Genomic DNA, 25,854 nt, shown 5'->3' with positions numbered 1-25,854 from the left:
GTTTTATACAGGTTTTCAGACTGCAAACTCCTGCATTGCATTTGTTGGTAAAGAGTCCACAGTCAACAATCAAGCAAGCACTTTGAAGTGACTGTACCAATGTCTCAAGAAAACTGAAGTACTGTAACTGAAGTCCAGAACCTAGAATAATTTGTGCTTCTGTTCTCTGTTGTGTGGGAAATAAAATCCTGGAGTCGAGTCACAATGCCTAAATTTGTTTTACAAGCAGTGAACTTAAATTACTACTGATTTTACTTTCAGGTCCTGTCATCCCATGACATTCTTTAGTCACATTGACCATCAGTCAGTGGACCCCACGGAGCACATGACTCTGGGAAACTATGCATTGCACCAGCAATATTTAGTCTTGAACACACACACACACACACACAGAGGGAATAACAAATGGATCGTATTTCTTTTGGACCAGAAAAGGGGAACGTAGATGCAGTAAAACATAATTCTCCAGATGACACGCCCTTTGGTACATAGCTGCCTTTAGCATTTTAGAGCATGGAGAATGAGTGGAACTAAATACACAAGAAGTAGGGTAAAGAACAAGGAAATGCATGCATTATATTATAAATATTTTATATTCTGTCTCTTCAGTTATGCATTTACTGCATATTCAGACAAAAAGCTTTCTAAAGCTGTGACCTAGCCTGCCTCCCCATGCTTCCTCTCGTCTCCTCAGCACTGCTGACTTCTTGCCTTGAACTACACTGTGCTCTGCAAACCGAATACATTTGTTCTAGCTTGCAACCTCAGTGACAGGGCAAGACAAGAAAATGGAAACAGAGTAGTGTGGGTTATCAAAGAGGGTCCCTAAAGGACATGGGAGCAGTACCGAACTGCAGAATAAAAGGCAGCCTAGGAAATTGGAGACACCCTATATCTTTCAGTAAGATAGGATAGGGCCATATCCTGTGGCAGTGGAACAACTGAGTCCTAATCCTAAGGCACAACCACCCTCATAAGCACTTTTTGCCACACATAACTGCACAAAGACACTATATGGCTTTAGTTCCCAGGTGTAATGCTTCCACAAAATATAATAAAGGAAGGTATCTGGTAAGCGCCTCTTCTAAGTAGAACCGTATGTACAAGAAGTGCACCTCATAATACACAGATTTCCTCTCTTTACTAAAGTGAGGCTCTCCCCACCACTTTTCAGATAAAGAAATGTCATACAGCTACTAAACAAAAATATTAAATTAGTCAGACACATTCTCTGCGGTGAGAGTCTGCATAGCTTCCGAACCGAAGACTGGATGCTACAATTTTGAACATATAAAACCTTAAGAAACTCTACAGTAATTCAGGACACAATGCTGTGGCTTAGATTTTTTTTTTATTTTTTTTTTCTGTAGTCAAGTCTAAATGGATCGTGACAGTGCCACAATGAAAATTAGTTAGGCCCAAACTTTCTGCTGAACAATATGGCTGCTTTTCTAATTGTGGCCTCATTAGACTAGTTTAGTTAGGAAATGCTTGCTCCAGAGAGATTTCAGTAAACAGATCAGTCCAGTTCTCTCTTTAAAGTGTTTATTCAGAGCTTGCAGAAATCTATACCTCATCAATTGTTTGTATGAGTTTGTTGGGTAGAACATTTTGTGTAATATATTAAGAGCATACTGCCCCTAAAGAGCATTTTACAAGTATTAATGTGAGCCTATAACAAAATTTCAGTTGCTGCTGCTGAAAAAGCTGCAAAATGTCTATCCTGCCATTCAGCAACACTTGTTTCTCATTCTAAGGCTCTTCTAAGATTCAGTGTAAGCTTTATTCATTGTTGGCTGCAATTTATTTTCCCATCACATCAGCTTATGATTTAGTTTTCAGCTGTGTAAACATCAATCTACCAGCTCCCTAACCTCTGGATCTTCAGAGGAAAGAGAATGAAGGTAACACTTGCAAGTTTTTAGAAACATGTTTGGTTATATCAACAGTTTTTAAAAGAACTAGTAAGTCATCACAGCTATCTTGCAGTTTACAATTACCACCGTATTTAAGCACAATAAACATGAAAACTCAAACTAGCAAAAGGACTTATGAACATTCATTTCTGAGTATTTAAGGCATCAAATAAAATTGCAGTCATTTGTATTTTTAGGTTGCTAAAAGCAACCTGCTGATGGGAAGGGTCTAAAATTCAGGCATTGACCCTGAACCTCTACTTGGGTACAGGGATCCACGTCCCTGGAAGATTAGGATCTTTATACTCTTGGACAGAAAGTCCAAAAATAAAGTATTTAAGGGTGAAAATGAAAGGGATAAATAAGTGACGCTGCCTCCGTTCCCAACCTTACCCCAGTTACAGAAAACAAACTTAAAGCTTGTTTTTCATGACGGACCTTTAACATGGAGTCATAAGTATAAACATTAATTCTGGAATGAAAGATGTACTTACTTTTAAAAACTTTTTTCTTTTTTAGATATGTCAAAAAGCAAAGCAATCACACACCCCTCCAGCTTTCCTCCCCTTAAAAAAGCTGGGATCAGTGGTGGGAAGAAATGATCTCGAGTTACTGACTGAATCAAATTTAAGATTTCTTGCCTTATTGACTTATAGCTTTGTGCTTAACTCAGGAAAAATTAATCTCTTTCAAAATGCACTTAATTATAATCAAATACCCATATCAATGTCTGTCACCACATCAGCACATCTGGCAGCAATGAAGACAAATTAACAATAAGAGTCAGAAAATCTGGCAATATGATAAACTAAGGCACGCAAAATCCATTCTCTTCACTTAGACCACCAGTGACTAAGGATGGATTAACTTCCTGTCTCTAATACTGGCGCCTAAATTAAAGGAAAATTGCATCGCAATCTGGGTACCAGGTTTCTGGCTGCAAAAAACAAAAAGCCCTTAGCTCAGCTACATAGGCAGTGAAACCTTTGCTCTAGCTTTAGCCATGTCTGTGATGGCCTCCTCTAACAGCTGCTTTTAATTTAGTTTAAAAGAAGTGATTTGGCAACCATGTAAGTTTGCACCTTCAAAGTAGACAGATTTAAAAAGCCAGTGTCCTGTAATGTTAACCATTTTGGAGTCTCACTGTTTTAATGCAGTGATGACAACAGGATTCACAGCCTTTTTAAATAGTAGACATCTGTAAATAGAAATCTAAAATAGAGTGTTTTCACTTAGTTTTAATTACCATTTTAGAGTAAGAGAACCTCTTTCTCTGACTTTGTATAGTTAAGGGCATTGGGTTCATTACTGCAAATTTAATCCAGCAACAATTTACAATTGCTCAACTTGACTGAGCAATTGAATGAAGCACAGATCTCATCTATAACCAGAAAAGGGCTGCTGAAAAAGGAACAGAAGCGTGAGTTAAACCAAAGAAAACATTATCTTGTACTTCGATTACCTTTTCATGTTGGGCATGCAAGTGGTTGCAGAAGCAAAAAATAGGAAGAAAGGGTATGGGAAAGTAAAGACTCAGACATGCACTGCATATTTGGCAAACATTTAACAGTACACCACTTAGAAAAGAGTGATGGTACCAGGCAGACTTCCAGCACCTTTTTTTTTTTTTTTTTTTTAGTTTTCTAAGTAACTTGATACGGATTCGTGCATATCCTCCACCAGATGCATGCACACTAGTTGCAGGCACAGACAGTGATACAGTCTTGTGTGCATGAAAACTGAGAATGTGTGCATACATAGTTGATTGTGGGAATGCAGAAAGTGGAAGATTTGCATATTTATTTTGGCACAAATAGATTGAAGCTATCTTACCAACCACCAGGAGTTGTGGCAGGACCACACCCCTCTTAGAAGATGAACACATTTAACACAGTAAATCCAGAAACACAAGTTTCAGGCAAATCAAGGTGAAAACATGCAACAGAAGGCACCTACAGATGCAATACTCCTTTTCTCTATCTACAAACAGAATTCACACTTCTCATTCTTCATACAGTAATGTGGGTCAGAGACCACATGGCAGCATAGTTTATTAAAAGTAATGTGCAAATAAGATGCATGATACCTGCAAACAGCATGGAGTTTCCATTTATAAAAAAGGTGTAAGTAACAGTACAAAATTAGAATGCTCACTACTCATTTCAATAAAATGAAGTCTGACATAGAAATACATATGCTGTATTATTTACACCATTAATTTACAAGATATTATTTGCATAAAACAAAGCTATAAAATAATTAGAAATATAGTATTTTTATAAGGAATGCTTTCCCTGTATAAAAACTCAGAGCATTTTGGCAATTTTGTTTTATTTGAATAAAAATGCATTTATTTGTTCTGAGTTCATAGCATCATGTGGTTTCTTTCTTCCCTTCTTCCTTTCCTTATTCCCTTTTTAAATAAAATTCCACACTGAGGTAGTAGTATGTCAAAGTATTTCTTTGGTTCCAGATATCAATGGCAGGTCTGAAAGAAGCTATGTATCCAAAGCACAGGATTGAAAAGTAGAAGTCCTGAAGTTTTCAAATGACTGTTTGTAAGTATAAATGCTATCTTCTCCTCTAGAAACTGTCCTTTCCTTTCCATCTTCATCTGCCTCTGAATCAAAGTCCAACGAAGCATGAGGATTAGTATGGGAGGTTTTTGGTTGGCAACATGCTGGCTGTCTATGACTTGAAAGAGAGTCCAGCTGAGGCCTCCATAAAGGCTTTCCAAATGTTCCTGAAAGATAGCAAATGTGTAAGTACAGAAACATTGATGCAGACAGATTTGTGTTTCACTGAGGGCTTCACATTAGAATGAAATCCAAGGACTGACACAAGCAAAAGTTTACAAAGGTGAGATTTTATGTAACTATTATTCTTCCTGTTAAAAGAAAACCTAAGTGTGATCACAGCTATATGGCAAGATTCTACCACCTGAGACTTTATAAACATTTCCAACGTAAATGACTTGACAGCCACACACGACGTAACTTCATTACCTTTGTTTTCATGACTACTCCCATGCCTGTTTTCTTTGGGGAAGGACAGAGACCAAACTATAAACAAATCACAAGATTGTTCTAATGCAGAACTGTTCTAAGTCAGAACAGTCACTCTGTCCTGTTCTTCAGTGAACCAATGACACATGAAATCTGCAATGCAGTTCAGCACAAATTAAAAGAATAATTAGAATATGGTTATACAACACCCACCATCATGCAATCTGAATGCTAAAACAGTCTTTCTTCTGGCTAACATTTCCTATTAGTAATAAAGGTCCTGTCAGCCAAACTATGCTTTCATTCACACCTGTTCATTTCTCTGCCTGCAACTGGCTAGAACAGATATAAACCAAAGGAGAATGTCGCATTTCAGTTGAATGTCTATTTATAAATATCTGTATTCACTAGCCAGAAAATAATCAGTGTTCCCCTCGCTCTTCACTATTAGTAAGGTGCTAGTGTTAACACCTCCACAAGAAGGGCTTTCTCTGATGCCCTAACACAGCTGACACAAAGCGTAGTATCTGTGATACCTAAAACACTTTCTGAGGAGAATGTGTCACAGGCTCATTTTTGAAGCCATACTTCTAGTTTCACCTATTTGCTACAAGTAAAAGTTTCAACTGAAATTTTAATTTGAGATGTTACTAAAAATGGATTTGGATGAGATCCATATTTGTATCAGTGATTTGCAAAGCAATTTTGCTCCTAACACAACATAAAAGGCTGTGCCTCAGCACCAAAGCTACAAACGAACTGTCTTTAAAAAAAAAAATCCAAGCTGTGAACTTTCTGCCTTACACACCAGCAGTGCTGTTAATGCCTTTCTTCATTGTGATTGTAGGGGTAAAAAGGGGGCTGGATTTGAAGACAATGATGCTGAAGAAGCAACTCCAAAACTAAAGGCAAGAAAAGTATCAAGACCTCTTTCACACCCATCTCCAAGATCTAACCACAGGATCTTTTGAGTGAAGAGGTCTAATGATAATGAATATCCAAGACAGTGATAATGCAGCTTGGGTTGGTAGTATCTCAGAAAATTGACAAGTAACTCTGTATAGGTTTTTAGGGCAGAAAGGGTGGTATGAACCCTCAAGGCTGTATCCTCACACAGCAGAGCCACTTTCTTTCTGCAGGACATGTGTGGTAAAGCCCTATCTGCAGAGTCCTACCACCGCAATAGTGGCAGGCAGCCAGGAGGCTGTGTGCAGTCCCAGGGCCTCTGCCAGATGTTGTGGCATCTGCAATGTTTTATGTTCTGAACATCTGGCTTTTGAAGGGGTGAAGCTTTAGAACTTCTACCTCCCTCCCTACCCCTGGAGAACAAAGAGCCCAGTGATACACATTCCCACAGGTTCCCTCGCCTCAGCAGGCAGATCCAGGCCCTGAACAAGTCTGCTGATACACGAGCCAGGAAAGAGTCGACAGTATCTGAGTGCACTTGGCACTCAGATATCACAGGCATGAAAGCAGTACGTGTGTTTATATGCATTTTAAATCAACCAACCAAACCAACCCAAAAAATTAGTGAGCTTCAAAATTAAAGCAACCTTTTTCCCCTTCAGGAACTCTTCTGTCATTCACACCAAGAAAAAAGAAGAGACTGGAGGGGTGGACAGAGCATTTTTCTATAGTGCCTTACATTGAAGAGTAAATAGTTGTGGCTGACAGCATTACAATATATCCTCACACACTAGAGTCAGTCTCCTCACCTGCCCCAGCCCTCCTGTGCACCTTTTGCCTGGTAGGCAAAACTTCTGTTATGCCTGAAGTTTGAGAAGATGTACTTAAGAACCCTAGCATTTATGGAAATCTGCCAGCACGTTAAGATAAAAACCACACCGCTGAAGAGATGTGTAAATGTGAGCTATTAAGACATTCTGGTAATCTAAGATCTGCTCATTATGCAGTTTTACTGCAATCACTTTTCTGTTCCTGAGCTTCAAACGTTCACTTTGCTGTACCTAACACTCCTTAGAAGAGGCTCACAGTTACAACCAGGGGTGAATCACCTCACTGGGCTACCACGTCTGTGGTACAAGTCCATGTATCTGAGGACTTCTTTGAAGAAGGTCAATTCTGCTTCTGAATAAACCCCAAGCCACCCTCTCTGTAACACAGGAGAGGGCCCATATCCTGCCTAACTCCCAGTTCGATACAGAGGGCACACCCAATTCGGAAGCATCCAACTGTACTGGTGCACTGCTGTGGAGATACAGCTTAATCATACAGTTCTGTATCTCATCATGTTGGGCATGCCTTAAAAATAGACACTGCCATATTGTGAATTACTTGCGAAGGAAGGGGAGAGGACACAAGAACACATGCAAAATGTCAAGTACAACTCTCCAACTGCCTTTCCTCAGCTACTTCCCATCTCTCCTCTCTTCCTTTCAATAGTACTTGTATTCCACATGCTGTATTATCTTACTGAATTTGCTGACACCTGCTGAAAGAAACCCATACAACATTGAACAAAATTATTTTTTCACAACACTAGCTGTATGAGCAAAGCACTATCGAAGAGTTACTCATTGTAGGAGGGGGAAACAAAAACTGAGAAATCAGATTTGCGTAGTGTTGCAAATAGGGAATGGCAGATGATAAGAACACCAACAGCTTGAGTAAAAACAGTGAGAAACATACCCATGAAAGTGCTGTTACTGATAATAGATGACGGTTCCAAACTTCTGTTTAAATCAAATTTGTCTGAGTTAAGACTTCCGCTTTTTAGTCCAGTTCCTTCATTTTGAGTATAAATGGAGGTAATCAATTTGCCACTTGCAGCCTGCATTCCAACAATGCCAACACATTGGTCAAAGGGATCTTCCAGTGGAGGCGAGTATTGGTAACAGTCCTTTTTCTTTAAATATCCAGACTCATATGGGTCCAGGTTTACTGTTCTTTGGTCAGGACTGCAACCTAAAGAAGATGACAATTTTTTTTAATAAAGATTTATCATTGCGTAAAATTGAATTAGAATTATATTTTTTTTCCAACTTACTTGTGCTGCAGGCTTCAAAGGCCTCAGAACCATACGTGTTTCCTTTTAAATACAAAGTCCCTGAAGTCCCCAGATAGTGGCATAGGAATGGATCTGCAACACCCTCCATGTCTGTTTCACTGCCATTATCTAGGTGGCAAATACCTTAAAAATATAATTGACATGTCAGCGTATGGTCTTTTATTAAGCTTCAATTTATGCTTTTTTAAGTAAATTCTGCTAAAAACCTAAGCTTTTCAATTAAATTTCACAGTATATTTAGAGCTTGCTTAAGTTTAACCTAACCTTTTGATGAAAAGGCTAATTCTAGAAAGCACTCAATTAATTAGCTTGACTGAGAACGTGTCACACTTTGCTTCATTATATTATCAGAACCAAGGACTTGCTTCCTCTAAAACACTGGAAGCCAGGCTCATTTTCTGTTGCATAGCAGAGCACACTGCTCCTTTTGGAGCAGAGAGAGGTAATGATAAATTTATGGGTGGAAAAGTCAGAGGGAGTCACTGGCTGCTCCAACAGCTCTTCTGCCTTTCAGCTCAGCAGCCTGAAAGCTATGGACTTGCTCCATGGTCCTTGCTCTGCAACGAGGCAGCTCCTCTCACTACCTCACAACTGCTCCATTGACATCAGCTGACGGCATCTCTATTCCTAACTCCTTCCCAGTAAGATGCATTTTCCTCCCAAACTGAGGTATATTTTAGATTCTTAGTGGCCAAATACGTAAAAATACTGCATCTTTAAATCTACACTCACCTTAAACTGCTTGTTAACATTGACCCTAACAACTTTTCTAACAGGAAACTTTACCAATTATATTATACTAAAGTTACGCCGGTATTAGCACCCATCTCTACATTGCATTACAAGCATCCTTTTCAAGCTGCAACAGAGAAAGACACACGATCCTTTTTGAACACTCTTGTTTCAGAAATGTGAACATCAGTTTAAAGTTACCCTTGAGACTAGAGAAAAAGATTTAAGCAAAACCATAGTGTCATCTGGATGGACAGAACCAAGTTTCTGTTATTAGCTTGTTGATGCAAGCACATGCAATAAGTCTTATACCCTCTCTTCAACTTCGGTGAAGATGTTTCACTAGTGCTATTTCAATAAGTTAGCAAGACAATAGCCAAACTGTAGCTACTCAAGTGAGCTGGAAAATCTGCTTAACATTTCATACTTACCATTACTGTCCCTCTGCTGTAAGAAATACCCTCCCATGGAAGACGTGAGAAACTGATGATGACTGCCATTTTCAGATGAACCATATCCATCCTGCCTTTCAGCCAGCGTGCCCTGGGATGACAGGTAACTTGGAATGTCAGCAGGCAAATTTGTTTCATCTGTGGTGAAGCAAAACATGCACAAAAGCCATCAGCATACTTCAGGGTTTGTAGAGCATTTTTAAATTTGTCAGCACAGTGCTGAAAGTAACAAGCAATTCACTCTTCTGAATGACTAAAAGCACATAAATGTTCCTACAACAAAGTCATTGGAAAGTAACCACAAACATATTTTTTTTTCTTCCTTCCAAGACTAACCTTCAGTTTACACACCTGTATTTGTGATGCTGCAATCTTCATTTCTCCTTCTGGTGTGGTAGATGATGACCACCCACACCAAGGAAGTGCCCACCACGCAGCAAACCACAGCTATGATCACAATGCCAACTGTGGCCCATCCATCATCATCAAGTGATGGAGCAATGTTTTGAGGAGAATCACAGGTGGGAGTAGGAATTACATTAAGACGAATGTTGCCTCGTTCTGTTCCAAGTGTATTAGACATTTCACAAGTGTACTTCCCAGCATCTTCTACATCTGTATCTACAATAATCAGTAACTGATTGCTTGCAGCAAAGAAATGTCTTTCTGTTACCACGAGAGGGCTGTCATCCTTAGTCCAGTTCAGTCGGGGTGGAGGGCTACCACCAGCAATGCACTGCAAGACTGCAGTTTCACCTTTTGTTACAGTTCGATCCAGCAAAGGCCGCAAAAATGATGGTGTTTCTGAAAAGAAAGAATAGGCTTTATGTGACCTTGAAAGAATGGGAATATGCCCCTTTCCTTCACAGCTCAAGAGGAAAAGCTAAATTAAATGCATCAGTAAGGGCTAATGAAGCTTACTGTCATTCTGAGAGAAAACACTTTCAAGGAATTTGAACTAAGAGCCTGCAGTCTGCATGTTAGTTGATCAGATTTAGATGCTTGTTTTCCTTACAAAGATAAAATCACACACACTTAAGAGTATAAAGAAATAGGTTAAAGATGGTTAACAAAACATCAGGAAATTAAAAGTAAAAAAAAAAAATCTCTAAAGAAAGACATCAGCCCATTTTTCTTTTTCTACGTATTATAAGTTGTTTCATCTGTATCTGAGAAATGAAGCATAACTATCCTTTATTACTGTGCATTATAATAGTGATTGTGTGCTGGAATACATATTTCTAAACTATAATTATGTGTCAATACATAATATTTCAGAAGATTATAATTCCTATTCTATTCTTACTATGACTAAAAATAATGGTATTTTTAGTCAGCATACGATTTTAAAACTGCTCAGCAATAGTTCTGATCTTCGAGAAGACTTATGTCTTTAAGGATTGCCAATTTTTTACCTAGTACTGTTAACGTTGCATTAGCTGAAATGCTTCCAGCAGTGTTCTGAGCTGTACAGCTATAAACGCCTGTGTCCTCTATTTTCACGTCAACAATAAAGAATACGTCATCTTCAGGCATGACATGCATACGCCTCTTGCGTGCTGCAGGAAAATCTGTTCCACCATCTTTCTGCCAAGCAATCTGGGGGACAGGATGTCCAACTGCAGCACATTCCAAACGTGCCATTGCCCCAGCACGAATGGTTAAGTCCATGGGAATCTTCGTAAATGAAGGCAGCACTAAAGGAAAATTAGTGATACCAAAATGAATAATAAATCATATATGAAAGACATATTTATTTTTTAGCACAGCGTATTCATCATTTTAACATCCTTCTTAGGCCTAAAAAAGCAGTAAACCCATACAACCTGAATTTATCAATAGACAGCTAACAGAAAAGGAGGGAGATATGAAGTCTGCAGGACTACCAAGATCAAAATCTAATTCTGCTAACAGCTTCCTTCATGATCTTGCCACAGAAACTCTTTAAACAGTATAGACATACCCCCTGTGAAGAAAATATTAGTATTTAGATTAGTATTTTCCTGTTGTGTTACACAGACTTTGTCACATTTACTAAAAATTTGGTTTGTTTTTTTTGCTATACTAGTTCAGCACATTGGGCCCAGATGTAAAACTGGATGGTGATCTTGGAACCAGATACGTTTCAAGAAATCTCAGCTTATTAAGGGATCTTCTAAAAGATGCAGATGATGAGAATGGAAAGAAATATGTTTACATATCTTGATTAAAATGATTATATTTCAAATCCACAAGCAAAAAGTAACATACTTACTGTTTACTGTAAGTTTGGCTTTAACAGAGTAGGATGAACCAAAGTGATTTGAAATAACACACTGGTATTTCCCTTCATTGCTGAATTCAACGTTGCGTAGCCGAAGGATGGTAGTATACTCCATCACTTCACCACCCTGTGCCCGGAGGTGTGCGTAATTCTCCATTTCAGCATCATGCAGTAATTCATTGTCTTTCTTCCATGCAAAAGTCATTGGGGAATCACTGCTGCTGGCTGCCGAACATACAAAACTCAAATTGGAGCCTTTAATTGCTGACTGGGTTTCTGGCTGGACAGTTATCTGTGGCTTAGGAAAATCATCTGCACGGAGGGGAGAAGGGAGAAAAACAAAAAGTAACACCGAGAAAAATATATGTGAGCCCTGAGGACTCTTTTTAGAAAGAGTTTATAAGACTTGTTTTTATAGGTTTGAGAGAAGAGTCAACTAAGTGTTTATAAAATGGATACACAATGCTTTCATTTTAAGTTTTGTCAACCTTAGGGCATTTAAAGATGCCATATTTATGATTTTTTTCTGCCAAGTCATCTCTTATTGAAGAGAAAGCACATTTAAAAGCAGACTGCATGTACAGTTTGTTCAACAGAAGCACTGAAAAAGAACTACCCCTTGACATCTGTAAGAACTATTGCAAATGTCAGTCATGAAGCCTACCCTTCATCTTTACAACACCTGAGGTTGCTATGATTTTTTCTTTATTGAAAGCATAGTTCTTCTGCAATCAGAAACAGCAAGTTAAAGTCCAGGGTTTTCCCAAAACCCATACACACACACACAAAAAAATCATGCACAAAAGTAATTTTTCAGATTATTTGCAGCTGTTTTGTATACCTTGCAAATGCAGCAGTGCTGAATCCCTTAAGAAGACTCCACACAAAAATATCAAACGGTTATTTTCTGGAGGTCCTTTCATGGAGAGTAAGTTACCCTAACAACACTTATGTTACTTCACACGGTTAGTCACCTTCTGAACTAGTTATTTTGTCAAATGCATGTAGACGCATATACAAAAGGAATGGGCAATTAAATGCTTGGTCTCCCAGAAGTAGAAGGCTTAGAGTATTCCCAGCTCCCATGATGTCTCCTATCTACCAACAAAGGCTCAAGCCCAAACTCTGCACGTAGTGAAGGAAAAGCCTTCCTAAATCCAAACTACTCCTTACCACAGACTTGCTCGCACTGCAGAGCGTTAAAGGCTTTACCTCACCCCTTCGCCTTTTTATGTCTCATCTGCTTCAGAGCAACAAACAAAAGGATCAAAGTGTAATTTCTTTGAAAAACCTCAACATAGCATGTTGCAAAAGAACATACAGATAGCCCGTACCTGAACCATCTATAGAACACCTGGAAGTCTGGAGCTGAGCTCCAGCTACAGGGTAACATGGAAGTCCTCCTGATCTGGGACTCCTGATCTTGATGTGCATCTTAAAAATCTCCCAGGCCACTTAGTTTTACCTCCTTTATACCTGTGTATTAATCTGTCCCCAAGACAGATTACAGCATTTGCAAAAAATACTTAATACTTGCATTGACTTTGCTCAAAGATAACTTTAAGAAAACATAGTATATACTTAAATGAGCCACATGAAACTACAGCAGGACATATTTCACTCTGTTTCAGTTGTATTATCAATGGAATAACAATATAATTTAATGTGGCAATTATTTGGGGGAAGCTGTGAGAAAGTCACTCAAATAAGCAGTATTACAGAATACAAAATAACATCTCAGGATAAAATAGCAAACCTGGTTTGTTTTTTTGTTTGTTTTTTTGTTTTTTTTTTTTTTCAGTACAGCATGTTTATTTGAGTACATGTATCACACAAACACAGTTACACAGACGTATCACAAACATACACTCTTTCACTTTTGAGGAATATATTTCTTACTTTATAGAAGCCACTCGGCTATTATATAATGGATAACTATTCCTCACCTGGGCTATACTTCTTTTTTATTTTTTTATTTTTTTTTTTAGCAACATTAAACTGAATTAATTCAGGTCACCAAAGCATCTCTTCTACTTTTCTTCCACAGGTATCTTTGGTACAGAAACGTTTCATGATTTGTTTCAGCTTGAAATACATGCTTTTAGAAAATATAAATTATATGGTTTTCCTATTTTTTAGCTTCACAGAAGCTTGTCTAATATGTGTCTTCCTTTAACAAATACAGGATGACTCTCTCCTGTCTCCTGTTTTTAAAAGTGTAACTTCACATGATTTGAAGGATTTATACACTTACACAAATAATATGTAATAGATTATTTTAGTTTCAGTTTCAATCTATTCCTCCTGAAAACTCTATAAAAGCAAAAGTGGTCATTTTAAACTTATAATGCATGTACATCCAAAAGTCTAATGATAGCACACTTTTAAAGATTTAATAAAGTAAGCAGTGAAACACCCACTGATTTCATTAACAGATTCTAGTTACTTCTGCATCACAGTTACTTTGTGTGTTAAATGTATCTACTTACTCTTAATACATCCCTCTTTGCCAACACATTTTAAATGTTTTAAAATTAATTCATTACAAATGGCATTCAGCAACTAAAAGAAAGATCGCTGTCCCCTGTGGTTTAAAAAATAAGAGATATATATTTAAATCCCCCAACTGAATATATTGCCTGAGTTTCTCATAAATAATTATATATTATTCATATATACTTCATTAACTATCGAACAATCAGTAATTTCCTGCACTATGTCAACTTCTACTTTTCAGCACTAGCTAAATTATGCACTATGTACTCATTAGTTAACATTAATATATTAAAACATTTGAATGCTAACATGAAAGGATAATTATTTTTTTTTTTATGTATTATTTTATATTCTGTGCCTGCTTTGTCACTAAAAACAGGATATGTTTAGAAATAGCAAAAATTAAGCAATCCGGTTTGCAACAAAATGGAAGTTATTGAGAAGACAAATATGATAACTGTTGTCTCCAAAGAATATAAAGTTTGAATTGCATTAAGAGAAAAATCAAATGTGCACAACAAAATATGACATCCTGTTAGCTTTCTGTTTCCTGTGATTTTCCAAGATCTCACATAATGTATCAGAGTATTCAAATACACTTGTATCTTTGCTCTGAACTCCTAGTGTATGTTCACTATTCTCTCCCTCACGTACATCAAGGTGATAATGAATGCTACTAAACATATGAAGAGATATGTTATTTTAAGGCAAATGCTATCACCTCAAATTCTCACACTGTCAAGTAAGAATATTTTATTGGCATTCACTATCTGGTATACTGAAATACAAAATATTAGTAGTACAACTGTGGAAATTGGATGTTTCAAAATACAGTTGAAATACAAGCAACAACTTGGTGATTCCAAACACTGCTAAAGTAGACTTCAGGCACACACAAAAAAAGGTCAGAATATGGCTATTTTACCTTCAAATTTTCTCAGCTTAGGAATAACATCAAATCTGATGAAGTATGAAAGTAATTTACAAATAAACAAAACCACAAACAGCATCTTAAGTTTGCCAAAATATGTCTCACTTAAAAATGATAGTTATTTAAACAATATCAATCCTTTAAATCTAGAAAAGCATATACATTTACCACCACAAACTGTCGAGCTTTCGCTTGTACACTATGCTATGTTCTATATAAGCTGTACACGAAACAAAAGTCAGAAAAATGTCAGTTTCCATCTTGTAGAAAGCCACAAACTTTTTTTCTACATCAGAGTTTGGGAACAGAGAAGAAAATGTTAACAAATATTAAACCCTTTCCATTTTACTAGTGAAATAAAAACATATCAGAGAAACCACAACAAAAAAATTGATTCATTCAGCGAATTTTTTTTCTATGAAATGAGGAATAGAGAACATACTCACCACAGACAAATCCATCAAGGCTGACGGCAAAAATACTTCTGCCTTTTAGCAGCTGAGGATGGGCACAACTGGCATTTACAAAGCTCTGAAAGTTGTTCTCTGATAACCACTGTGGTAGCCATTTTAACTGGCAGTCACACAAGAGACTCGATGTGTTTAAGTGCCTAAGAAAAAGCAATTACATTCAAAGACAGTTTGCCTTTTTTTTCTTTTAGACAGGTCCTTATGAACACAAGTCAATACAAAGCTAAGCTTCAACCTAAATACATACATTATAAGAGAAAGATACCAATACTATTTAAGAGAAAGATACCAATACTATTTAGTTCAAATCTGATTACTGTATTGTCAGGACTTCAGTATTTTACAAAGCAGATATGTTATCCTCAACTCCTTGTTTCTACTACATACATAATTCCAGGCAGTTAGGCACATTTCTAGTGCCTTGGGTACAAAACTGCCATCAGCAGTGGAAGACACAGAATGGGCACTTAGGACAACAGTCCAGAAGGCTCTCTGAAAGTTAACATCAAAAAAAATCTGAGGCAATTTCCTCATTTTCCATTTTTTTCTCCTCCTTGGGGAAGGATGGTTAAAAAGAAGATGTGGTGATGAAGAACAGTCAGTGGTGCAATAACAAGTGTAGGAATGATTATCAGCTTACCTAATTTACATGAATAACTACATTTACAGAGAAAGAAAAAAAAAAAAAGACAAAAGAATAAGCCAAAGGTATATTCTGTGTATATATAATCAATAGGTAAAGTAGGGAGAGTTTCAGTTTCAGCTGAAAACTTAGAATGACCATTTAAAAAAATAATTAAAACACAGTCAGTAATGAAACTCTTATCAAAGTCTGCAATATTACCTACTCTTGGAGAAAAAGGAAAAGTAATTTATGGATCCAGCAAGAAAAATAGCTGTAAAGGTAAATGGAGACATACTAATTAACATAAAATTCTTTTTTTTTTTTTTTTTCTTGAAAAGGAAGAAGCTCTGTGCTATCTTTTCACCCTAACACTGCAGAAACAAAAATCCAGGGATGTCAGCCGACCATTTCACATCTAAATGAAACAGGTCATCTTTCATTGAAGTTCTAAGGGCATTCTTGTTATTCTCAGGAGGCAGTAAAAGCACAGTAGTTTTAGCTATTCTGATGCACAGGATACATGTCATATTGTTTTCAGATTTACTCTCTAGGGGCCTTAAAATAAAACAACTAGATGGGAATTTTTATTAAATAACTGTACTTCTGAGAAAGTAAACATAGCTGTAGACATACATATTGTTTAATATAATTGTCTACATATTGTTTAACATAATTGAGGTGCACCAAATGTTTCAGAAGTAATAGGGGGACAACAGCAACTTCTCAGTAGTTACTTCACTGAAGTGTTCATTGACCGGTATCTTCTAGCATCTTACATCTCCTGGAGCAGTGTTTTAGCCTGTCATTCCTTCACATCTGATCACTCTTCAAATCATCTCCATCAAAACCCGTCAGACCTGGGCTCCCACAGCTTCTCTTTTGCCAAATCTAGCAATTGCCCTGCAACTGGCTAGCTAAGTTCAGCAAATTAATCAAGTAATACAACCAGATCCAAACTAAGGAAGTGGAAGGCAAAAAATGGCTGGCTATGTGTAGGAATATGGCTGCTGCTTTCTACAACTATGCCACAATATGAGTCAAACTGAACTTTAAATGAACCAAATACGTAAGGTTTCTTGATACCCTCTCTACTGTGCCCAACACGGTAATGGTAATACTGGAGAACACAAGCGAGAGGCTCCAAGTACTCATAATAAGAACTACATCATTTTGCTATTCTCCAGTTTGTTGCTGCAGTACACAATAGAGAAACTCAGAACAACAGATCTGACTACAGAAGACTGATATGAATAGAGGAGGAATAAGGAAGTATGAACTGTGCTCAAAACACCAGGAACAATGACTAAATTTTTCTCTTCAGCAAAATGCAGCTATAAAATCTAATGCCTCGATCTAGAGAAAAAGAGAGGGGAAAAAAAAGCTCACTAAAAAAAAAATACAGTCTTCCCATTGACCGCTTCACAACTTTTGTGAAGATCTGTCCCTTTGCTACTACAGGATAGAAGGCCCCAATTATAAGCACTGACAACCAGGTCTTTACAAAAGAATTACGTTACTTCATTTCACTGGTCCAGTAAGCTTCAGCTCAGCAACAGCATTGCTGATGTTATAGCACATTACATCAAAGTCTGCCTTACCTAACATCTATTAGAGATCAGCCAATTTAAAATCAGGACCCCGGACACCAAATGTAGCAGAAAATGAACATTTCCTACCCTACACTATCTTACTTAAATACACTCATCACTTAAAAAGTAAAAAGTAAGAAAACTTTGACACCTTCAGAAATGTTAAAATAAGAGTTCACCACTGCATCAGGCAACGTCTCACAAGGCTTTTTTATTTATATGTTTATATGGATATACACATTTAATAGATGTGACATTTTTAGACAGAAACTTACAATTCTTTGAGTTTCTTCATTTGTGAGAATGCATTTCCTTGAACTGACATAATTGCATTGTTACTTAGATCTCTAAAAAAAATCCAAAAATATAAAATAAATAAAATATAAATATAAAAATCATTAGGGGAGGAAAGAGTAATTTATTAAATTGAATGTATTTAGAATGAAGACTCCAGGAATAGTTTGCTACTTTACTGATATACAAATGATTCCCTAGCTCAAAAACCAAAGCAATAATATTAAAGAATTTTATAGCATGCTTAATACACGTAACACTTTCTGCATTAATATCAAAGCTCATATTCAGCAGATTTCAAAATTAGAAGAAAACTCTTAAGAATACTCCATCATCCAGGGTAGGAGTGTTCCATTCAAAGTCATGAGTAAAGCTTGTCAGTCCTATTTTTGTTTCAATTAGTATCAAAATTCGTTTTTTCCAATGTTGGTTTAAATGTGAATATCTACTACTTACAGGTGTTCAAGTGCATCCAAGCCAGAAAATGCTTTCTTTGTAATGGATCTGATCCTGTTTCCTTGCAGTATCCTGAAAAATATTAAGAATATAATGCAAAAAAGATGGGAGCATTTTTGGAGCTAAACAATTGCATTTGTGACATTTGTTTCTAAACTTGGACTAATTAGCACCATTCAATCTTCCCCAGTGCAGGCAAATATCTCACCTTTAAAATATACCCATTTGTTGTACTCAACATCTCAATTTTACAATGATTTTAAAAGATGTTAAAAGTATAGAATTCAGTGATGTAGGTTACTTAAAAGTATACACATAAGCATCTTTTTTTTTATTTGTAGACGTGCATTTGCAAATTATATCTTTTTTGCACAGAAACCTTTTCTATTGGATGCTGCATTACTTTATTAAAGACTATTCCTGTCACTATGCCTCTGTAGTATTTGATAATACACTTACACTTCCTATATTATAGGAAACCCTCATTCTTTCTAAAATGTTTCTATAAATAGTACAGCATTTAAAATTTGAATGTATATTTCAGATTAATTTGACTTGAAGTCTGAAAGTTCTGTTTATAGAAAGGAAAATTTTATAGCAAACAAAACGGTAAGGGAGAAAAATCATCTCAGCTATGGAAAATATAACATCATGTTGGACTGGCCCCTTGGAACAGGCATAATATAAGGTTGTTTGTTTTTTTTTTTTTTTTAAGGAATCAGACAAAATATTGTAGCAGTACTCACAGCTTTGTAAGTTTATCCAGACCAGAGAAGGCACCATTCATATCTTCAATAGTCCATGATATTTCATTGTTTTTCAGATCCCTATTTAAAGGAAAAGGGTATAGGGAGAGAAATCAATGAGAACTATCAGTTATGCCTTTTTCCACTGAGAATTAGAAAGATCACAAAACCAAAGCTTTGAGAACTGTCAGAAAACATACCCACATTCCCCCATTCCCCTGCAAGGTTTTTCAGATATGGGACTATCACTGAAGGAACATCAGATCAACTGCAGCCCCTTTCAATGAAAGCACATTTGCGCCTTTTTAAGTTCTTAACATTAACACACAGAGAACACACGGATTTATTAATAAATCAATCATTTTTATATCCTGTAATGTCTACAGTAGTAGTTAAATTATCTATGCAGCACAAAGATTAGAGAGATTTGTGAAAAGATGGTGTCTCAACAAAGAATCAACAGGGTAGGGCTACAGGAGAACAAGTCTAGGATAAGTCTACTACCTAATTCCTACCATGTCAATGTAGGCAACTGACAAATCTCTGACTACATCTTTTTATGACCCGTATCTCTCCACGTACTTAAAAAAAACAAAGCAAAACAAAAAAACCAACAACAACAAAAACATAGCACACACCAAGCGTATGAGGAATGAATATACCTCTGAATGTTAACAACCATTTCAAAGCCTAAAGGGAAAAGTAACTATTTCATTGATCTAGGTAACAGATGAATTGGTGATACAGAATTGGAAGAATCTAATGAAGCAGAATATTTTTAGATTAATTTACTTCTTTATTCTCCCTTTAAAAATGCTATTTCAAAAAAAATATATATATATATCAAATGCTTACAACAACTGCTCTATCAGTATAAGCATCAACATAAGAAGCATTGAGTTGTGCCACCCTAGCTCTACCACGATGGAAAACACTGATCCAGTTAAGACACAACTGTGACCCAGGATCCCAAAAGCTGTGGGTAGCAGTGCTGCCTGCTGCCTTTGAATTTGCCTTTACTCTAATAATGCCACAGGAAGTTTGTCTTATAACTACCAGCATCCATTGCGCACAACCTTAAAGAAAGAAGTCTTCCCTTTCACAACTACTCTGAAAAGAATAACTTACTGAAAAAAATGTATGCTTATCTAGGAAAATTAAGAAAAAGTTTGTGCATTATTTTAATTAAAAACACACAAAACAAAACCTTTCTGTGCACTGGGGTTTTTGTTTATTTGTTTGTTTCCTTTTCATTTTTTGTTTGTTTGTTTTACATCAAAAATCAAGTCTGTCAACTTACAAAGTCTGTAGACTGGAAAGTCCCCGGAAGGCACAATCAGCAATGTAGTTTACTTTGTTGTTTCCAATATATAGTCCAACCAGCACGCTTAAGCCAACAAAGCTTGAATCATCTAACCTTGCTAAATGATTGAATGTCAAATCTCTGCAAGTTCAAGGAAAAAAGGACTTTAATGTTTATGTTGCAGCATTTATTACTCAGTTCAACCCAGGTGATTCTTTCAGGCAGGGAAAATGTTCTTTCCCTTACAACTATCACAAAATCCACTACACTATTTTTGACCATACAGCTTATGTAGCATTTATGATTATTCACAAATTACTGCAGGATGAATTTCTTTTATTTGAAAATGACTGTGTTACAGCTTTCATAAAACTGCCACAGTGAAATGAAGCAGTCATGGTTGGCTTCAACTTCTTCCAACAAAATGTAACTGTCTTACACACAAAAAAGTTGCTGTCACCTTGGAAACTTTGTTATGAAAAATTCACAGATCAGTGGTAAGAAGCTCATGCTTTGGCATGTACCCAGGTTTCAAAACTGGAATAGAATAAAAGCTACTCACAGCTCACTGAGTTTTTGGCAAAATTCCCAGGCATCAGGACTGATCCTGCTGATGGCATTTTGGCTGAGATGGAGCTGCTGCAGCATCAGCAAGCCATAAAGCCAGCCTTTGGTTACCTCTGTTAAGTTGTTATGGTCCAGCTGCCTGTACACACACAAACAGACAAAAGTCCTAAGATTCAGAAACTCAGTGCTGTGCGTGCTTTGCCATGGGTCCACATCTGACTTCACAACACCAGCTAGATAGCTGCAGTCACTATTTACATTTAGAGTTGTATGCATGCATTCAGAGTATGTTATTTTACACGCGTAGTGCTTAATACTAACTGCTTTTCAAACCACACCAGAACAGTTTATTTCAAAAACATCTTTAAATCTTAGCAAGCAATTCTGTTCTTTATGTTCTATTCCGCTTAATATGCTATCAGCAGAATCTATGAAAGTTGATACTTACAAGACTTCCATGTTGGTTAATCCCCAGAAAGCACCATCCATGAGCCTAGTAACACCATTTCTCTGTAATTTTAATGACTTCAAAGCTGGAAGTCCTTGGAAAGTGAGTCCATCTATTTTTTTGATTTTGTTGCGATTCAGCTCCCTGCATCAATAAATTTTACAGTTATAGCAGAGCAAGTTTACCTGCATACCAACAACCTTTCCTACGTCCCTGGAAACAAACCTTATTTAAATACATGTCTTGCACATAAAACAACAAAAACGAGATGCAATACAAATTGAACATGTTACTGTAATATGTTATGTTTAACTATTTGAATACTGTTCTACCTTTCCGATACTGAGGACAAGTACTTGATAGGTCCTTGATGTTCAGCTATAAAGAATACTTGTACATGTAGAATGTTATGATTAATCCTGTTCTCAAAAGTGAAAGTAAATTCCTGGTGTCTATCCAGAAGTAGAGTTGTAAATTTGGGCTTGTAATTGCAATCAATAATCCAACCTAGCCAGTATTAAATACGCTGCACATTTTTTCTCTCTTAATCTGGAGTCAAGCATTCTTCCCTCAGTCTCCACAACTAGTTACGGATAGTTTCTTCCCTCTTTCTCAGTGGTTTTGGCACTCACCCTCCCACCACTATACACACACCACTTTTAAGTCAGAGACTGTAAATGTACCCAAGTTAGTTATAAGTCATAACTAGCTGGAGAACTAGCTGCAGTGACGGTAGCACTCTGTATTTTCCATTTCCCTGCTCTTCACAGCATTTTCTTGGTTTTGGTCCGTTTCAACCGTAACACCTGCATCAACCCCAAGCAGATTTCTGAGCTACGTGAAAAAGGAAATCTACCCCCATGCAATCACAGAGAATATTAACTACTTTTATAATGGTGAATTTTAAACTAGCTACTCTTTGCTAAATTAACAGTTTTCTTGTGATCCTTTTTTTCTTAGCAGCAATTGATATATGAAGAGACAGGACTGTACAATACTAACAAAAGGCCCTCATATAGCAGTGAGTGATCATTTGCCTCTTCAAGATAGTCTTTGGTCTATCAACCTGCATCCCATCAAACCAAGAAGAATCCTCTTCTTCCCTCCAGGACATAAAGACCTCAATAATTCTCTCTATATACTTATCATTATACAGTTACTATACAGTTATTTTATTATACAACTACATTATTACACAGCTATTTTGCAGAGTCTCGGTCTTGGAATAATTCAACTTTCCTCTCACGTGTATACAAGCTCTATCTGATAATAACAAATACCCAACATAAAACCCTACTCCTCAGTGTCTGACCATCCACAAGCTGTAAAGAACATTCAGTAAGTACAACCTTCAATTCTTCCCACTCCTCCTCTGAATACCTCTTTCAGGTGATAATACACTTTTTCTGCTTTCATTGCAAATTAGCTACCTGACATAATTGGATCTGCCTACTGACTGAATTGTGAATGGGTAGAACTTTTGTAAATAAGAATATTACCAACTTACAAAATTTCTGTTGAATCTGAAGATCAAAAAGTCTACTGAGATCATTAACAAATCATGAGCTTTTTATGACTATTTTCACACACTTCTGCAGAGGCTGAAGTCAAACAAAGGTTTAACTTTAAAAAAAAAAAGTTCAACTTTTAAAAAAAAAGTTTGACTGTGTCTTTCCTGGGTGCAAATGCAGTTCCCAGTTCCCAAAATTCCCAGTGCTGCCAAGCACCCTAACACTTCACTGTTCTTGTGACCTTTTACTTTCAAACTTATTATAAATTATAAACTAACAGGGTTTTTAATTTTCAACTCTTGACTAACTTATATGGAAAATAATTATTCACGATTTAACAAAGCACAGTTCTAGCCCATCCTCTTGTCAACTTACTACACTCAAGTTTTCCAAAAAGTGGAAGAAGATGTTTCCCCAGCCTCTTTCATATTCAATAGCCTTATCTGTTATTTATTAAGCAAAATATTTATAGACTGCACTATATCAGTGAAATCGATGGAGATCTATTTGCTTGAGCATATTGCTTATTGTCCTACCTTCTGAAAGCAAATTAATTCCCTCCATTTAACCATAATGGTTGGACTTGATGATCTTAAAGGTCTTTTCCAACCTAAATGATCCTACAATTCTAAATGTTTCTATAAAAATAAAGACAGACTGATGTAGTGAATGAAGTAAGTATATTTCACTATTTTCCAGTGTTTTCTTACAAAAATACTATCACCCTTTCTCCATTTTGTCTTGCCCTTTTTTTTTTCTTTTGAAAAGCAAAAACAATTTTAACACAAAGACTATTCACATCTCACCAATATATAAAACTAGTTTTGTTCAGTACAAAGCTGTGGTTAGCAAGGGTTGTAGTAATATGTTTTCTGTGTCTGTCTCACTCTGCATCTGGTTAAATTAAAGGCTAAAGTTCAAGCACTGCCAGTGCTTTGGAAAATCTGAAAACAATTAGCCAATTGTAAGTTGCACTTACAGGTGCTGCAGATGGGAGAGTTTAAACATCTTTTGAGGGATTGCTGAAATTTTGTTCCTGTTCAGTTTCAATACTTGAAGTGTGGTAGACAAATTGTCAAAGGTACCAGGCTCCATGGAGGTTATTCGGTTACTGTTAATGTACCTGTTGAAACAATGTCTAGAAAGTTAAATTTACAGGTATTTAATAATTTTTTAATACCTAATAGTGAAACATAAAGCTCTTACACTGCCTATTCCACGATAAACTCAATTTCATTAATCAGAGCTCTTGACAACTTAATCCACAGTCAAATAGTATTTCACCACCAGTATTTTCGCTCCACTCTACAAGAGTGTATTTCGGCAGATGATAGCATGTTGCCAAAATATATTATGTTGCAACCCCATTACTTTATTCTCAGCATAGCTTTGGCTTTGCTGCATTACTATAAAAAGAATTAACAGAAATTCAAAAAGTCCATAAGACCCCATGTAACTCAAGACTTGACCAACCCCCACAACTTAAGTTCACTTTGCTACATAATTATCTCTCTCCAGACACATCTATTTGTTTCATCTTCAGATAATGACCTTCACCATGGACTAAAACACTTCATTGCACCAACTGATGTATTCAAATTTGCAACTGATAATAAGATCGGTGCTTGAAAGTAGGAATATTTAGTGGGTATCTAATTAAAAAAAAAAAATTAGTGCCTCAAAACACAGCCAAAAATTTCCCTCAAGATTTTTTGAAAGTAATCTGAAAAGAAAAAATGCAATACTAGGTTTTACTTACAGATACTTGAGCTGTAAAGAAGGAAATGAAGATATCTTTAGCTCTGATATGTTGTTGTTGCTCAAATCCAAAGTTTCTAGACTCTGAAATGGCTTCAGATGTTCAGACAAAATGTTGGCAATCTTGTTACTGGTCCTGAAATTTAAGGACAGTAGTTGAAAGTCTCTTGTCATTTTCAGAGTAAAACTTGTTAACTATGCACCACTTACAAAAGTTAGTATTTCATTTCCCTGGTTGTTCTCTAAGCAGACCATTCATTTCTAGTCATCCCAAATCCCAGACCAGAATGCTATAAATAAACGTGTTCATCAACAGTTCTTAAAAAATATTCCCAGGACACTGGATGTAAAGAAGTACTTTCATCCAATTACTGCATTTCACAACTTTTAAAGCAAGACACGAAGCTTTATGATCATTTATTTCTGAACTATGCAGAAATATCTGGTATTTGCACTGAACAATATATCACAATATTATAATGAAATCAGGTATTATTTTTTTAACCAAACTAACATCATAGTAGCCATATATTCTCCTTCTTTGTTCTGAAAATTCCTACAGCATGAAAATCAGTCTGAATTTCCATTAAAATAGAGCTAGATGAGATGAATGACAGTGTGCCCTCCCCCACCCCCCCCGAAAGACATTCTATAATTTTGCAAATAGATCTAGTATTTCATCCTGCAAATTTTTCTAGTGTCTTAGCAAAGAATAAAACTTGTGCTTCTCAGAGCTCTTCACAGAGGGTCTGGACTTCACGTCTGGTCAGGCTTCAGCAAAGCATCACACCCAATTCCACAACATAAACTGCAACTACTTAAAGACATGGGTATTCTGGTCTACTATAAGGAACACGCCTACTTTTACTTCCAATAAAATGTACTTTTTCCAGCAATCCTATTTTGTGTTCATATACAGCAACTACCAGGCTTTTCATTCCAGTTGCATAATGTGCAGAATTGTATGCATACATCAGCAACGTGAACAGGGTTACTCGTTTGGGGTTAATGGTACATAGAGGAAAAGTGATCATGATTAATTAAGCGAATGTAACCCAAAATGATCCTTGCTACCTTGTAAGTTCAAGTCAGTTCTTGCTGCAGTACACTCTGTACCTAGTATAATGAATGACCAAAATTTAGGCACTCTCCCCAGCTTCGAGAGATTGCAGGCAAATGTGATTTCAGGTTAAATTATCAACAAAAACATTGATTCTGGAAAGTGTTTGCCTTTATTGGAAATAATTGCTCTGGATTAAATAGT

The 25,854-nt window shown here is 36.5% G+C and overlaps 1 protein-coding gene across 2 annotated transcripts in view; it reads right to left on the bottom strand.

Annotated features, from left to right (window-relative positions):
* Positions 1-3,960: 3,960 nt before the first annotated feature.
* The window catches only part of LRIG3 (leucine rich repeats and immunoglobulin like domains 3), a 43,457-nt gene continuing 21,563 nt past the window's right edge, over positions 3,961-25,854 (bottom strand). Inside the window, exons 4-19 of one of the 2 annotated variants that reach the window (XM_082751498.1) lie at positions 24,592-24,726; positions 23,812-23,955; positions 21,322-21,465; positions 20,869-21,012; positions 20,304-20,447; positions 19,004-19,084; positions 18,258-18,329; positions 17,783-17,854; positions 15,270-15,433; positions 11,388-11,708; positions 10,549-10,830; positions 9,485-9,937; positions 9,113-9,271; positions 7,929-8,072; positions 7,571-7,846; positions 3,961-4,659 (exon numbers count right to left, since the gene is read on the bottom strand). In XM_082751498.1, coding sequence (XP_082607624.1) covers positions 4,415-4,659; positions 7,571-7,846; positions 7,929-8,072; positions 9,113-9,271; positions 9,485-9,937; positions 10,549-10,830; positions 11,388-11,708; positions 15,270-15,433; positions 17,783-17,854; positions 18,258-18,329; positions 19,004-19,084; positions 20,304-20,447; positions 20,869-21,012; positions 21,322-21,465; positions 23,812-23,955; positions 24,592-24,726 — 2,980 coding nt within the window. In that variant the 3' untranslated portion in view covers positions 3,961-4,414. The remainder of the gene's footprint in view (positions 4,660-7,570; positions 7,847-7,928; positions 8,073-9,112; positions 9,272-9,484; positions 9,938-10,548; positions 10,831-11,387; positions 11,709-15,269; positions 15,434-17,782; positions 17,855-18,257; positions 18,330-19,003; positions 19,085-20,303; positions 20,448-20,868; positions 21,013-21,321; positions 21,466-23,811; positions 23,956-24,591; positions 24,727-25,854) is intronic. The other variant, XM_082751499.1, reaches the window with a different exon arrangement.

The sequence above is a fragment of the Aythya marila genome (genome assembly GCF_965140915.1).
Source record: "Aythya marila genome assembly, chromosome: 1".
Taxonomy (NCBI): domain Eukaryota; kingdom Metazoa; phylum Chordata; class Aves; order Anseriformes; family Anatidae; genus Aythya; species Aythya marila.
Note: the sequence above shows the minus strand (reverse complement) of the source record. Positions and strands in the feature narration are given on the sequence as shown.